Here is a 17,595-nt window from a genome sequence, read left to right as displayed (position 1 = left end):
CCCATACTGAAACTAGTATGTCAATTATATTTCCACTCAAAAAGTTTCCTTATCTTTGAGGATATAAGCTTCTTCACAAAAAAGTTTATGAAAACAAGTTCCACAATGTTACATAAGGTGAGATGAATTTTGACAGGTAAAAAGTAAAGAGAACAGCTTTATAGAGACCGCAAGTATGCTTTTTCTTTCCTTTAAAAAAAAAAAAAGATCTTCACAACTGGGTATTCTGATAAGGAGAAAAGATATTTCCTAACTCTGTAATAATATACTGGACTAGGTAAAGGCATAACTACTCAAGCACAAGCCATCTAAACCTTTCAAAAGCATAATGTAAAGAAAACAACGAAAGACTAAAATTTTAAGGCTATGCTAATTAATCTGATACTAACAGTTGTATTTAAAAAATGACTTTGTTTGCATTCTAAATGACAACTAGGCGGCTACAATACAAGTTAGAAAGTTATTCTCACCCTCCTTTTTCTCCAAGCTAGAGGCACCCTCTGTTCCACTTGAACTAACTACTGAAGACAGTTCAGAAAAACTCCCAGATAAGTTGTCAAGACTGCTGGCTGCAGAAAGACTTGATGGGCTGGATGGACCTGAAGACAGAGCATCTCCGGTAGCTCCTGGGCTTCTCACACCATTGAGCACTTGAGGTTTATAACATGAAGGCAGAGCAGAAGGGGGCATGGCTGCTGTCAGGAGAGCGCTAACATCATCTGCCTAGTGTGTGTGTCAGAGAGAGATTAAATCTGTGATAAGCAAGTTTTAAAATTCTCCTGTACCCAACAGAATACATTAAAAAATATGACAAAAACTCAGATTTGCACTAGAACTGCATATAACATAAAAATGATTATTTTAAAAAGTAAAGCAAGTGACATCCAGCTAAGCTGTTATTAAATATAAAACATAATTCAGAACATCTCTTCCAAGACACAGAGAATAAGAACAAACCTGTTAAATGTGGCTAAGCATAAAAAACCCTAACTTTCATACTATGATTTTCTGCAAAGCACTGAAATGAATTATATAACAGCAATTTTGATTTTTTTTAATGTTTATTTATTTTTGAGACAGAGACAGAGTGTGAACAGGGGAGGGACAGAGAGAGAGGGAGACACAGAATCTGAGCTGTCAGCAGAGCCCGACGTGGGGCTAGAACCCATGAACCATGAGATTGTGACCTGAGCTGAAGTCACACACTTAACCGACTGAACCACCCAGGCATCCCTATAGTAATAGCAATTTTAAAAGGTAAGAATTTTTTAACACTATCGCAATTACTCTGAAAGAAGCAGTAAAACCCTGGATTGTGAGTAACTTGTTCTGTGAGCATTCCTCAAGATGAGCAGTACGTGACGATGAACATCACATGATCAAAACGGAGCCAATGGTTCTTGAAATCTGCTTTAATATACAAGTGCTCTGGATTATAAGCATGTTTCTGGAACGAATTATGCTCCCAAACCAAGGTTTTACTCTTATTCAATCTACATGGAGCTTGAATCTACATGGTGTATTTACATTTCCTGGAAAATATTCAGTGATACATCCTTAAAATTGAGTTATTTTTGGGGGGAGAAAACAAAGATAATAATTTTAATCAAATCTACTAGTATGGGAAAAAAATCCTCAAACTTACTAGCTTTAATTTGCTTAATTAGTGACATATAGTATTTTTTTTCCCACAATGCTCAAGACACTAACAGCAAGAAGTAAATCAGTACTTGTTTTCATGGTTAGTCACATTTATATTGCCTATTTTAATCCTTATCTTTTTTCTTCCCAAGTCTGAGGACTTCCACGGCACCCACATTTTAAAATAATATTAGCATCATCTATGGGGTGCTTTTTATGTATCTGCTATCATGCCTGAGACTTTAAGTACATTACCTTAATTCTTGTATTAACCAGACACACACACACACACACACACACACACACACACACACACACACACACACACTCTCTCTCTCTCTCTCTCTCTCTTTTTAAAAATTTTATTTTTAAGTAATTGCTACACCCAATGTGGGGCTCGAACTCACAACCTTCAGATTAAGAGCTGCATGCTCTTCTGAGAGCTGGCCAGGCACCCCTTAACCAGACATTTCACCCCCATTATAGATGACATGACTGAGGCTTAGAGATTAGGCAAGGTGAAAGACCGTACATCTTTAAGTGGTAGCCAGAATTCTAAGGCAAGTCTGTTAGGCTCTAAAGCCCACACCTGTTCTCTAGAGCACTTTGTTTCATGTCAATTATGTCTGGTGGACTAACAGATGGGTGGAATGAATTAGAAAAGTGCGTTCCCAAGGTAGTTTGGGATTGGAAGGACACTTCCCTGAAGAAATGTTGCAAATATGGTTGGGCTGTCAGCCTGCTAAGAAAAATCTACTTAACCCCCAATGAAGCTGAACTGAATCAGCTTCTCAGTGTAACTTGTGACAGTGAAATCTCTCTCAGTAGAAAGCAATCTAAGAGACTGCTTTTCCTTTGTATCTCAACAAGAATTTCTTCTCTCTTTCCCTCCAGTGCCCTGGCCAATTTCCTCAGTGGTAGAGGTGAGAGAGGAGCCTGTGTCACACTGGCCAAAGAGGAAGTGGAGGCTACAACAGAGACTCCTACATGAGTTCCCTTGGCGGCGGGGGGGGGGGGGGGGGGGGAAACAACCACAACCCAAAAAACTTAAGGAACAAGCTTGTTTTCTGAACACTTTTGGGGAGGTAAGCACGGAACCGGAACTCTGGGAACAGGCAGTGTGGGAGGAACTAGAATCCTGACAAGAAGCAGGCTTTGTGGCTGCAGCACCCTGAGGGCAATGAGGGGAAATTCATCAAGACCAGTGTCCTATGTGACCTTGCACAGTATGCCCCTTAACGGCCTTCACTGAGGGCCTGTATTTGGAAATTTTATTTCCAAATTAACGTAAGCAGCTATACCTTGTACTTCTTTTTCCTATTTCCAAAGGCACTCAGGATACAATAGCTTATTGATAGTCCTATTATTTACATATTACATTTTAATACCAAAGAAATCCTATATTTAAACTGAGCTAAAAAAAGATTTTGCCACATTCACCATAAAGATATTTTATATGTACCAAGCAAACATTAAAAAGTTAAGAAAAGCACTGAGATTTTTCAAAGAGTCCATCACTTACTGAAACTAAATCTAAAGGCGTTTGTCCTTCCTGATTTTTAAGAGTAGGGTCGGCTCCGTGGGCCAACAGCAAAGCACAAAGCTGTGTTCGTCCCTTTTGGGCTGCTTCATGCAAAGGTGTGAAAGCCCACTTGTCCGTAGCATTGACACACGCATTATACTTTATTAGTAAAGCTGCTACATCTACATGCTGTAAAAGAAAATACTCCTGTTACAGTCTGAAATGTTATCACATTTTAGTTCCTAAGAAGAAACTAGCTACATACTTATTTTTCCATATTTTCAAACCTACTCTGGAAATGAAAAAAAAAATCGTGTTTCTCCCCAACATCATAATTTATGGGTAGCTGATTAAAAATTACAATAGACATTTTAATAACTTGAGAAATCAGAAAACATTTAAGAATTCTACACAGGACAGGAACTAAATAAATGAATGCGACTTAAACAACTTCTCATTTATCCAAGTGTTATAACTGCTGGACATCAGTTTAGAAACCAGCAACCTTCCCCAATTATTCAAACTACACCTACTGAAAATGGTCAATACTAATTGTAATATTTAGGGCTGTTATAAACTCAGGAACAATGCACCTGAATCTCTATGGACTCTTAGGAGTCCCAGTGGTTTTCCTGGTACCAACAAATAAACAAAATCATTAACATCTCACTGAAAATAAGAGGTGCTAAGGAAGATAATAAAATGAATGACAAATATGCTGCATGTCACACAGCAAGCTTACAACGGATTCAGAATTGAAACCTGGACATTATTTAATCTCTTTAGCCCTCATATTTATTCCTCTATAAAATGAAAAAGTCAAACTAAATGCCCTTTGAGAACTGCAATATTGATTTCCACTTTGAAAATTTTAGAGATTAAAAAAAATTTTTTTAACATTTATTTTTGAGAGACAGAGTGTGAGTGGGGGAGGGGCAGAGAGAGAGAGAGAGAGAGAGAGAGAGAGAGAGAGAGAGAGGGAAAGAGAGAGAGAATCCAAAGCAGGCTCCAGGCTCTGAGCTGTCAGCACAGAGCCCAACTTGGGCTTGAATCCATGAACTGTGAGATCATGATCTGAGCCGAAGTCAGTCGCCTGACTGAGCCATTCATGCGCCCTGAAAATTTTAGAGATTTTTTTTAAAGGTAATATAAAAGAACTTACCCCATAAGATGCTGCATTATGTAAAGGAATAAGTCCTCCTTTGTCTTGGGCATTCACATCGGCTCCATGTTGCAACAAATACTCTGCAACTTCTAAATTATTATAACCGGCTAATTTAGAAAAGAATTAAAATTACTTCCACTTGTTAATATAAAAAATTAAATTTACGTGTCTGTATATATCTATATAAAAAGCATAGACATGCTTTGAAAAATAAAGCAAGTTTACAGAAATCTAAAATTCTCCACTAGAATATATTAAAAATTTATCTTATGAAAAAAACTGCCCACTGGTCTCAAGTTGGAAGCTTTCAGTGATATGCATTCCACAGACTCTCAAAAGTTATACTGACTGATTTGCTAATATCTTTCCTTTTAAAACCTTCTACCTAAGTCCCTGCCTTTATGGTTGTTATATACAACTTCCTGTACTCAGGTACATGGTCTCAAGGGCTACAAGCATATAAGGCATTTAAGCATATAAAAGCCAAGTTAGAAACACAAGTGGCCAGCAGAATAGGAGACAGCACACCAGCATGGGTCTCAAGACTCCATTTTCCCGGAAGGCTGCAAAGACATGCTTTTTGTAGAGTGAGATCTTAGGGATATACATCTGTGCGCGTCTGATAGTAGAACCTAATGTTGCTAAAGCCACATTTTATAAATATACCATAACTTCTTAGCTGTCATACTGGGAACTGTTAGTTACCTTAGTACATAGTCTTATGGTAAAGTATATTTTATTTGACACACAATCATAGATTGAAAGCAAATTGGGAACTTTGCCAACATAAAACCAGGTATCACTTGAAACTTTAAAATAGTTCAAAATATCTTATTCACATTTATTTTTTTGTAGCTTTTATTCTTTTGCTAAAGGATTTAAAGCCAAAACATTTAAGATCAAGAAGGGAGAAACAAAACCACAGAACTACCATAAACTAAGTATTACAATGAATCCCAAAGTTCTTTCAGGTCTCAAGTTATAAAACTGCACAAGTAGGCAGAAATGTTTTGCATATACAACTTATTTACCACTTACAAAGACAACACAGATTTAAATAGTTATTGTTAAATGTTCTAGATAAGCTACCATAAAGATACAGAAGAGCTAATATAAATAAATATACACAGCATAATTCAAATCGGATGTCACATCACATCCTGTCTTGTATGGATGAAAAACTGATTACCAGTGGAAGTATAAAAGCTTTTTGTCATCATGTTAGCGCTTGTGGTTATCACTTCCAAAATTCTCTAAAGACATAGAGTAATTCTTTTCCTTGGACAGTGGGGTCCCAACTTACAGGTGGTAAAAGTTTAAAGGTAAAAATCACATATCACCAAAATTGTCTTAAAAAATTTTTTTTTAACGTTTATTTTTCGAGAGACAGAGAAAGACAGAACATGAGCGGGGGAGGGGCACAGAGAGAGGGAATCACAGAATCTGAAGCAAGCTCCAGGTTGTCAGCACAGAGCCCAACGTGGGGCTCAAACTCACGAACCACGAGATCATGACCTGAGCCATAAGCTGGATGCTTAACCCAGTCGGAGCCACCCAGGCATCCCCCAAATTGTCTTTTAAATACTAAGAGCACACTCAGTTATTCACACTATGAGACTAACATAAACTGAGAGAGAGAGAGGAAAAAAAAATAAGAGTAGACATCCATCTCCCATATTACACAAAGTGGCAGAAACACCTGCATTACTTTTTTCTCTGATTTATTTATTTTTCTTTCTAAACTATGTATATTTACATAAACTTGTATGAGTCAAATTATGCCTTTAATGTGACACCAATGAAGCAATAGCTGTAAGTTCAGGGATTTTAATGGCCCGTTCTCTAGCATCTTCCACGCCGCTAAAGAAACCAGGCTGTACACCTGCACTAAAAAACAACTGCACTGTGCCCATTTCATGAGGGAAAACTTGTAAAAATGTTATGTGCTCAACTGTCTCCCAAATTCCTATGTTGGAGTTCTAACCATCAGTACCTTAGAATGGGACTGTATTTGGAGATGAGGTCTTGAAAGAGGTAATTATGTTAAAATGAGGCTGGTAGGGAAGGTCCTAATCCAAGCTGGCTGGTGTCCTTATAAGAGGAGATTAGGACATACTATGAGAGACACCAGGCATGTGCACACAACAGAGAAAAGGCCATGTGACGACACAGTAAGAAGGTAGCCATCTGCAGCCCAAGGAGAGACTAATCCTGCCGACACCTTGATCTCCAGACTGTGAGAAAAAAAGTTTGTTGTTGAAGCCTCCAGTACCTTCCTACGGCAGGACTAACAAATACAACAAATTACTTTGGCAATAGGCTTATGTAACTTTTTAGTCTTAAGATTTTTTTCTGCTTGTGCTTAATAGCTACCCCAAGAGTGGAGAGCTTTAGCACGAGGAGGAAAGCTGGCTCAAGCAGGCTAATTTTTCAAGTTTATATGGCCAAAACTCAATCACCAAAGAGGATTTAAAAATTATAGTGACCGGCAGAGCCTCTTTCAATTGTTCTTACCGAATGAAACACACTAGCACTAAAGTGAACATGAAATACAGTTGCCCTGTACAAATATACTCAGGTATAACGGTGGTAAAAGAAGACATCTGAGTTGCATCTTTTAAATTTACTTGCAGGAAATATTTTACTCCGATAAAATGAATCTTAGATGTCACCAGCTTAAAGGTATGCAACTTCATTCACTTACCTGCTAAATGTAAAGGTGTTGAATGTCGGCCTTGGGTATCACGGCAATTTACGTTATCAGGAGAAGACAACTTCTTTACTCTGGCTAAACAACCCTTCTTGGCAGCATCTAACAAAGCTGCGTCTCCCCGAAGCAGATCTTGGATGTCTGTATCTCCATCTTTAACAAGATCCAAAGGAGTATTTCCATCCCTGTTTTTCTTTGTAGGGTCTGCACCATGCTGGGCATGTGAAAAATAGACAAAGGGGTACTAGCTTAAGTTTGCCCTTAGTCAAGAAGAAAATAGTCAATGTAACTATACCAAAAAACCTATCCTATTTTGTATGGAGAGACTCTACCTTAAAGATGAACATGGTTGTTATATTTGATTTAGTACACAGAAAATTATAATAAAAAGAATACAGAGGCAGTTAAATATTATTGGGCTTTAATAATGCAATTAAATTATTACTATTATTATTTTATTTTTTTAAAGTAGGCTCCACATCCAACTTGGGGCTTGAACTCACAACCCTGGGATCAAGAGTCGCAAGCTCTACCAACTGAGCCACCCAGGGACCCCTATAATGCAATTTAATAAAAATTGTACATTACGTTCAAAATAAGGTAGTATTTCATTAACAACTGACTTTCATGTATGCTATTTTTAATTTTCACGAACACTGACATAAAGTATAGATTTAATTGAGTCATATGCTCTACCGACTGAGCCAGCCAAGTGCTCTAACTTTTGTTTTTAGTGTAAAATATCTACACTGGTACCTGTATTAAACCAGTACTATCACTTTTATTAGTGCCAAATAAATCTGGCTTATAAATTACATAATCCATCAAATGTCTTGAGGCTAAAGTACTATATAGGAAAAATTAAGACAATCATCAGAGAACTGTTACATGAAGATAGCTGACTTTATATAATAAATCTGTGTGTGGTAAACATCCTAGCAGATTAAGATATACAAGTGTTCATGACATTTATTCTGAAACTGAGGTAGAGAATTAGCTCTGTTTCATACTCCTTTACAAGTTTAAGTTTATATTAAAAGTTATTAGAAATATAAACATATTCTATGTAATAAACCCAGTCCACAGTAAGCAAATATACCTGGAGTAGGAGTTTGCAAATTTCATACTTTCCTTTTGCTGCAGCTTCATGTAAAGGTGTAAATTTCCATAAATCAGCTACATTAACTACTGCTCCATGCTTAACAAGAAGTTCTGCAACTTCATAATGTCCATAAGAACATGCATTGTGCAAAGGTACAAGGCCTCTGAAATGAAAAATTACATAAGGAATGCAACACAAAGATATATATATTTAATTTTTATTAAAAAAATCTTTTAAAAAGTTTATTTATTTTAATATGAAGTTTATTGTCAAGTTGGTTTCCATACAACACCCAGTGCTCATCCCAACAGGTGCCCTCCTCAATGTCCATCGCCCACTTTCCCCTCCCTTCCACCCCCCATCAACCCTCAGTTTATTCTCAGTTTTGAAGAGTCTCTTATGGTTTGCCTTAAATGCTTATTTTTGAGAGAGTGAGCAAGAGGGAAAGCGAGCGCATGCACAAGCAGGGGAGGAGCAGAGAGAGAGAGGGAGACACAGAATCCAAAGCAGGCTCCAGGCTCTGAGCTGTCAGCACAGAGCCTGACACAGGGTTCGAACTTGTGAACCACGAGATCATGACCTGAGCTAAAAGCAGACGCTCAACTGACTGAGCCACTCAGGCACTCCTATTTATTTATCTTTCGATATTTATTTATTTCGAGAGAGAGCGCAAGCAGGGGAGGGACAGAGAATCTGAAGCAGGCTCCTTGCTGTTGGCACAAAGCCTATGCGGGGCTCAAGCCCATGAACGTTGAGATTGTGACCTGAGCCGAAGTCGGACACTCAACCAATGGCACCACCCAGGCGCCACCACAAAGACAGATTTAACTTAGAATTACATATAACTGATATATTTCCTTTTATTTTATTATTTTAAAAGGTTTTTAACGTTTATTTTTTTTTTTTTTGACAGAGAGAGAGCGCGCGCGCGCGCGAGTGGGGGAGGGGCAGAGAGAGAGGAGACACAGAATCCAAAGCAGGCCCAGGCTCTGAGCTGTCAGCACAGAGCCCAACGCGGGGCTCGAACTCACAGACCGTGAGATCATGACCTAAGCCGAAGTCAGACGCTCAACCGACTGAGTCACCCAGGCACCCCTGACATATTTTTTGAACTGCATAAGAGATTACACTGCTTATTATTATTTTATAGAACGTAAATTTTTTGAAAACAGAAATGGAATTATTTTTGGAGGGTCTGGGAGGAAATTAAAAAAATTTTTTAAATTGCACAGAATATAACAAACACCTGTAGACTATCTAGAATTGAGAACTGTATACTTCTAAAGAAAAATACACACGAAGAATTCAAATATCCTCAATGCATACTGAAAAATTCACTATATTAAAAATCAAACACACTCATGTCCTTAGTCATTATAAGATTACAAAGCATTACACAAATAAGGCTTTATATAAATGCTAACCATTATAAAATCTATTTACTTATTATTTTTAGAGAGACAGAGAAGAGTGTGCGAGCAGGGGAGGGGCAGAGGGAGAGAGAATCTCGACATGGGGCTTGATCCCAGAACCCTAGGACCATGACCCGAGCCCAAATCAAGAGACAGACGCTCAACCGACTGAACCACCCAGGCGCCCCAGATCCCTCGTAAAATCTTAACTGAAATTAAGAAGCTACATTTAAGCCAGTGTTAGGTAACAGACTTCTCTGAAAATAAAAGCGCTACCGACCCAACTATCCGAAAAAGATTTTCTAAACAAATTTTTTTCACACTTTCCTAGAAAGGTCCGATAAAGGAAAAGAGGCCGCAGCAATTCTTGGTACTTGCCCTTTATCTTTAGCATGCACATCAGCTCCGTGCTGCAGCAGATACTCCACCACAGACACCCTATTGTAGCCAGCTGCAAAATGGAGTGGTGTAGACTGACGCCCTTCAATGTCTCTGCAGTTGACACTCTGAACGGTGCACAATTTCTGTAGGATGGAACACAGTACACACATGATGCTGGCTACCCTGACTTCTTGTTTTCATTTAGTAGAAACTTCAAATGTCTGATTTATTTTCTTGTCTCATTAAATCAGTATTCTCAGAAACTACTTATTTTCTTTTTTTAAATTTACTTACTTATTTTGAGAGAGAGCTGGGGAGGGGCAGTTAGAAAGGCAGAGAGAGAATCCCAAGCTCTGCACTGTCGGCGCAGAGCCCCACACAGGGCTCAATCTCACGACCCTGGGATCATAGCCTGAGACATTAAGAGTTGGGACACTCAACTGACTGAGCCACCCACACGCCCCATTATTTTACCTTGTCATTTAAAGGGAATTATATTCTTATTTTACCTTGTCATTTATAGGGAATCCATCCCTCTGGTCCTCTCATCTATGCCTAAAGATGGGGCTAAAGCTAGTGGGTAAATTTTATCATTATCACTACTACTATTTACACAAAGGTAATCTAAAGTACCAATTATCAGCAATCGTTCATGGCAAATATAAGTAGAGGTAGACCGGGTCACAGAAGTATTGGCATCACCTGGGTTTTGTTACAAATGCAGAATCTCAGACCCTCATCTATGGAGCCAGAGCCTGCATTTTAACAAAATCCCGAGACGATCTGTAAGCACGCTAAAGTCTGAAGTGCTACAAGTTCTAGAAGTACTGCTCTAGACAGGGGTTCTCAAATTTTCGTGCGTACTGGATCCTATCTCCAGATTTTCTAATTCAGTGTGTCTGGGGTGAGGCCTGAGAACCTGCATTTCTAACAAGTTCCCAGGTGATGCTTGTAGTCAAGGAACTACACTTATAATCCTCGGGAAAATTAAGAAAAGAGTCAAATAATTTTTTTGTGTTCTTTGCTTTAGATGAGGAAGCCTAAATGAGAAAAGCTGTAAGAATAACATTTTTATTCATGCTTGTATGAAAAGTACAAATGTTTGGGGGAAAAAAGAAACATAATAAATTGTGGTGCTTAAAAAAAGTCCAAAGAATATCAATATTAGTAAAAACTCTTACTTTTTACTATCCCACCTTAAAAGCAGGGATAACTTAAGCCTAATAAACCAAAGTAGCTAGCTATCCATGGGTTTAACTTCAGGGGGTTTAATCAGAGGACTGATAAAGCTTTTTTACACTTTCAAACAAGAGGCTGACAGATCTACAGATTCAGTGTTGCATTTGAGACAGTATTTCACGGCTTTGAAAAATGAATATTTTTAATACATGTGCCATGTGCTGCTAGTTTGGGTAGTTATCACCAGCCACTTTACTCCCTACCTCTCGGTTTAGTTTTGTATACTCTGAGACAAGTTTTCTAACACCTAGGAAGAAATATCTAGCCTGATGTATTTAAACAAATACAACTGAACACATAATTGAGTGTTCATTGGGTAATATGCAGATGTCACTGTCCCAGTGATTCACACCAAGTCCCCTGTCTACGGACAGATAAGGACTAGGAAGGCTGTGGAAATAAATTACCATCAGGTGATCTTAAAAGCAGAGATTAAATGAAGATGGCCTAATGCTTATTCCCAGAGAATGAGAAAGGAAGGGCTCTCCTCAATCCAATGGCATTATTTTGTTCTCTAAGTCCAATTCCTGCCCCCATCTCTTCTCTTTATCTCTTTCTTGCTCTGGACTCCTTTCATCTTTACAAAAACAAAGTCTAGTCTCCACTATTATATATACCGGATATAGCTTTATGCTCTTGAATATATGTAAGTGAATGAATGCTTAACAATTTTTTTAATGTTTATTTTTGAGAGAGAGAGAGAGAGAGAGAGAATGCGCGAGCGAGCACGAGTGGGCGAGGGGCAGAGAGAGGGATACACAGAATCCAAAGCAGGCTCCGGGCTCCAAGCTGTCAGCACAGAGCCCAACGTGGGGCTTGAACTCACAAACTGTGAGATCATGACCTGAGCTGAAGTTGGACACTTAACTGACTGAATCACCCAGGTGCCCCAAGTGTTTAAAATTAACCCAGCACCCTCACCCCCACTCAAATCAGCTGGCAGCCCTTTAACTAGTTGACTTTAATTTTTTTTTAAAGTTTATTTATTTATTCTGAGAGAATGAGTGAGCAAGAGCATGTGCACAGGGGAGGGGCAGAGAGAGAGAGGGAGACAGAGAATCCCAAACAAGCTCCATGCTGTCAGAGCAGAGCCTGACTCAGGGCTTGATCCCACAAACCTGTGAGATCATGACCTGAGCCAAAATCAAGAGTCAATGCTTAACTGACTGAGCCACGCAGGAGCCCTGCCTTTAATTTTTTTTAAGTGTTTATTTATTTTGAGACAGAGAGAGCACGAGAGCGCTAGTGCAAGCAGAAGGGCAGAGAGGGGGAGAGAGAGAGAATCCCAAGTAGGCTCTGTGCCACCAGTGCAGAGCCTGGAGTGGGGCAGGGCTTATACTCACGAACTGTGAAATCGTGACCTGAGCTGAAACCAAGAGCTGGATGCTTAACTGACTAATCACCCAGGCACCTTGCTTTTACTTTTTTAATCACTTTTCCAGAAAAAAAAAAGAACCAGCTCACTACTTTTAACTCAAGTGACTTGTTTTTCTGTAAGTCAGCAGTATTCAGTAATAGAAACCAAATCCTCCTTTCAGTATCTTATTTAACCTCCTACTTAAATGAATGAGAATGTAAATATAAAACATATCAAACAATAAGACTGCATTATAGTGGTGTTTTTTTCTTTGAAAAATGAAATTATTTAAAAAATAAAATCTGAAGTTACTTGGAGATGATTATACTACTATCTACCCACATAAAGCAGCAGGAAAAGATTACGTGCACATTTAAATCAACTTTCAGAGGTCTCTTTTATATTTAAAAGGACAGTGAATAAGTTTCCTTAGAGCTCAAGTTCAGATGCCACCAACATATTTCATTCTCAGGAAATCTTTGTGTGGTGAGTCTGTTCAGGATTGAGGACACAAAAGAAACACAGTGAAATTGTTTTATTTGGCTACTTCTGTCACACATCAACAAATTTCGTTTATAAAACTTATTACCTATCACTGTTCCCTCAAATAGGAGCAGCACTGTTTTTGAAAAAGTCTGAGGGCAACAGTGAAAAAATAACACCCATTGCGTTACTGAAGAATTATTAGAATTATTTAATTCATAAAACATGTTAATTTTAACCTATATTAGGTGAATTGAAAAATAGTCTTGCTCTTTCAGAATGTTAGGCTCTGAGTTATTTACTGGGATATGCAATTTCTGTAGGTAACAGAAATATCTGGTACAGGCATTCAACTACTACATATGACTCTATGGTAAAAAGTAAAGCAAAATGTGAAGAAGGGTAATTCAACAGAGGATAACCACAGGAGATGGGCCGCATACGAACTGAAGTTGGCTAGATGAACTGAAGATTATTAGGAGACAGCGGATCCGAAAAGTGACAACACAGTGGTAGAAAAGGGCAAAGAAATGAAACCAGAAGAAATACGTAGACGCAGTGACACACTGTTTAGTTCTTTTCCCCATTCCTGTTTTATGTGTCATATGTAAACAATGGACAATAATTTGGTATCTTATTCTTTTAAAGGGACAAATGAATAGGTGTTTTAGACAAAATGTATTTCCATAAACATGCAGTTTACTTAATTAAGTTTGTGATTGTGAGGTATTTACTGAGATGCATGTGAAACTAAAGTTTCTTTCATTGCACAATGATCCTTACTTGGAGAGAAGAACTAGATTATCATTATTTACCTTTTTTTTTTTTTTAAAGGGTTTTGTCTTTTTTAATTTGAGAGAGACTGTGAATGGGGGAGGAGCAGAGAGAGATGGAGAGTGGGAATCTCTGTGCTGTCAGCTCAATTTCATGAACTGTGAGATCATGACCTGAGCTGGAATCAAGAGCTGGACGCTTAACCGACTAAGCCACCCAGCTGTCCCTCATTATTTACCTTTTAAAACAAGGCACATATACATAACTAGGCTCTTCATTACAACAGTACAGATACATTAAACACCGTGAAAATAAAACCCAAAAGTTAACAAAAACACAAGATCATATCTTACTTTTACAGTTTCTACATCGCCAGCCTTTGCAGCTTCCAGCAATTGTCTGTCTGCCTCTGAATTGCCTAATGGGATGCCCTCTAAAAACAGAGAAGGAAAGAGTGATTAGCTCTTATTTAGAAGGCAGGACCAAGCTTTAAGGGAGGCATCTTATCTCAAAGTAAAGTTCTTTTTGCAGTTTGGTAGATTACATAATAAATCTCCAAAGTAGTAGGGGAAAACCATTAAGACACTGTTAAGAACTTTTTTGAGACAAAAAAAGAATTTTGGGAAACATTAAACATATAAACAGGCAAAATGTATGTAAATGCGAATAACAACTATAAACTGTGATTTAAACAATATAACGGAATGTAAAATAGATGAAAGATGGCATATTCTACAACCAAGGCCACTGGATGGTGGAAAAGCTTTACATTAGGAGAGCAATGGCCAGAGATCTAACCATGGTTCTGCCCTTAACTAGCTATCTGAACTGGGGTGAAGGGCCTCAGATTTTTTCAGTTCTAAAAAGAGAAAAGATGGACTAGAAGATAACTAAAGTCATCTTCAGGTCTGAAATTTTGTTTTATAGCTCACTTAAAATCTCATAGAAAAGAAAGAAAACATGTACTTTGTATCTTAGAACAAAAATTCCAATGGACTGAAGACTGAAGGATAAAAAATTAAACCTTAAAAATACTCAAAGACAATCTAAGTGAATATTTTTATACCTGGAGTAAAAAAGCATCTTAGAGTAGTACACCAAGGCAGGACCCAAATCAATTAGGAAAAATATGTCAGGCAATAACATAACATTAAAATTATGAAGGCAAATAAAAAAAAAAAAAGGAAAAAATACTGCAACCTGTATCTTAGAAATGCAAATTAAAATACTGCGATACTAGATTTTTCTTTTTTATCCATTAGTGGGCAAGGTGGACATGGGGGAGGCTACCCTGACAATATTTCTATATTTTGCATTAAAAAAAAGCATCTATTACTTCTGAAATTCACACACATTCACCCAACGAAAAGATTAAGAATCATACTAGCGCTGACAAACAGGTCTTGTCATACACTGTCAGTAGGAGTATAAAATGGTACTTAAAAACCTTTCTAGAAGATGATTCAACAATTACATGTTATCCTTTGACCTGGAAATTCTACTTTGACAATTTAAGAAACTCGCTGGAAAGGTAAGAAATCGCTTAGCACAAAACTAGCAAGACTGTAAATGTCCATCACTATGCAAGTGAATAGGACCAGTGTTATAACCCCAAACCTGACACCAGAACAAACATATCGTATACGGGGAACTAAAGAGAATCTTCAAAGAGTCTTGTAGTTAGTTCAGCTTTGGCAGTTTCCAGGTTTTACCAACCTGCCTTCATCTATTCAGTGTTTTTCTCAAAAGCTGGTTTCTAAGACCACAGGCATAAAGATCATCAAAAGTAACTGTTAAAGATATAAGAGGCTTGATCTGTTAGATTTCTTCTCATTTGAGCCCTGAGATGTCAAAGTCACTTTCAAATTTACTGGACCAGATTTCTAGGCTGAAACGTATAACCTAGGCAAAATGTAGATATTTGATGTAAATATTTAAAAATGTAATGAATATGCAGGGATTCAATAAATGTTTTATTAAGTCAAATAGTTGGTTACCTGGTACAAATTCTACATGCCTCATATATAAAGGAGATAATAAAACAGCGAAGAGGTAGGGCCAGTCTTTAGAGTATTATTTATCATTATGGATCAACTAAGAGACACCTACCTTTTTATGTTTTCCTTTCTTTAAAGAAATAGCAACTACTGTAGCTCACTCTTAAACATTTTCTAGATAAAAACTTAAGAGAAATTGGGCAGAAAACACTACTGGAAAATCATAACTAAGACTTCATGACATCTGGAGCACTGAGTAGAAAAAGTTATGAAATAACAGCCAAATAGTCTACATTTTCTTTTTACTGCCAACTCCCATGTAATATGTGAAAAAATTTAAAGGATAATTTTATTTTTATTTTTATTATTATTTTTTAACATGTATTTATTTTTGAAACAGAGGGAGACAGAGCATGAACAGGGGACGGTCAGAGAGAAAGGGAGACACAGAATCCAACGCAGGCTCCACGCTCTGAGCTGTCAAGCACAGAGCCTGACACAGGGCTCGAACTCACAGACCATGAGATCATGACCTGAGCCGAAGTCGGACGCTCAACCGACTGAGCCACCCAGGCGCCCCTAAAGGATAATTTTAAAAAGTTGATTTCATGAAAGCATTTAATACCTTGAAGAAGTTGCTGCACGTTTTCATTTCCCATCTGTAAGGCAGTAAAGCCCTGAAGGGATATGATGTTAGGATCACACCCATAGCTCAGGAGTAGGCGGCAGGTTTGCAGATGACCACAATGTGCGGCTCTGTGCAGAGAAGTCTGACCAAGATTATCCAGAGCATTAACCTTAACAATGCAGAAAAAGCCAAAATTAGCCTGCAACACAAAACTTAAAACCATCCAATTATGAATTTAACACTTGCTACTGATTTAAAAATCCCAATTATTCTCTTATGAAGCCTCTTATCTGGTGCCAAAACAAGTGTTTTTGCTCAAATCTAGAGCATAAATTCACTAATTCATGAAGGCCGATACCAGAAAAGACCTTTTTTTGGGTTAAAAGCAGGAAATGTTGAATAACAGTTGTGTTTGACATTCAAGTATTAGTAAATTTACTGCATTTTGAGGCAGACACTGCCTAAAAAAGTTTAATCCGTGTGTTTTTAAAGATCTCTGAAGTCCAGAAACGCGGAGACTAACCCTCAAGATACACGACAGTAACAAAGCCAGAGACTAAGTTAGCATTGAAAACATTTATTCCTATCGGCTTAATCTTCTACCTTTTTTAATCATCCAAATATAATCTGTATAGATACACAAACACATTACATACATTTACACAACAGAATACTTCTAAGCAATAAAAAGGAACAAGCTATTGGTACATGGATCAATCTCCAAAATATACTGAAGAGAAAGCCTTACACTGAGTATGTATTGTATGATTCCATAGACATGAAGGCCTAGAACAGGCAAATCTAATCTATATAGGAAATCATCAAAATGGTTGTTGCCTTATGGGTGGAGATTGCCTTGGATGGGGCCCTGCTTCTGCCATGAAATAACATTTTATATCTTGGTAAGTTTTGGTTACACAGGTGTATGTGTTAGTCAAAACTCAGCAAACGTACATTTAAGATTTGTGCATTTCAGTGCACGTAAGTTTTAGATCCCACCAAAAACCTGTACACAAATACTGACCTCTAGATAATGCCTATATGGAAATATTTAGGGAGACGTGTATAGCAATTTGCAAATTATTCTGAAATATGTAATATGTATATATACACGTATGGACAGAGGGAGAAACTGATGGGTATGTAATAAAACAACATAGTAAAATGTTAATTCCCCCATCTCA

General features: G+C 37.7%; 1 protein-coding gene across 2 annotated transcripts in view; it reads right to left on the bottom strand.

The window, feature by feature from the left end:
* Positions 1-17,595, bottom strand: part of TNKS2 (tankyrase 2) — a 72,030-nt gene that overhangs the window by 21,886 nt on the left and 32,549 nt on the right. For both annotated transcript variants that reach the window (XM_042959774.1, XM_007080094.3), the window contains exons 12-19: positions 16,409-16,580; positions 14,140-14,219; positions 9,931-10,076; positions 8,138-8,303; positions 7,033-7,252; positions 4,326-4,435; positions 3,164-3,352; positions 471-723 (exon numbers count right to left, since the gene is read on the bottom strand). In XM_042959774.1, coding sequence (XP_042815708.1) covers positions 471-723; positions 3,164-3,352; positions 4,326-4,435; positions 7,033-7,252; positions 8,138-8,303; positions 9,931-10,076; positions 14,140-14,219; positions 16,409-16,580 — 1,336 coding nt within the window. The remainder of the gene's footprint in view (positions 1-470; positions 724-3,163; positions 3,353-4,325; positions 4,436-7,032; positions 7,253-8,137; positions 8,304-9,930; positions 10,077-14,139; positions 14,220-16,408; positions 16,581-17,595) is intronic.

The sequence above is a fragment of the Panthera tigris genome, chromosome D2 (genome assembly GCF_018350195.1).
Source record: "Panthera tigris isolate Pti1 chromosome D2, P.tigris_Pti1_mat1.1, whole genome shotgun sequence".
NCBI lineage: Eukaryota > Metazoa > Chordata > Mammalia > Carnivora > Felidae > Panthera > Panthera tigris.
This window is presented reverse-complemented; position numbering and strand designations above follow the sequence as displayed.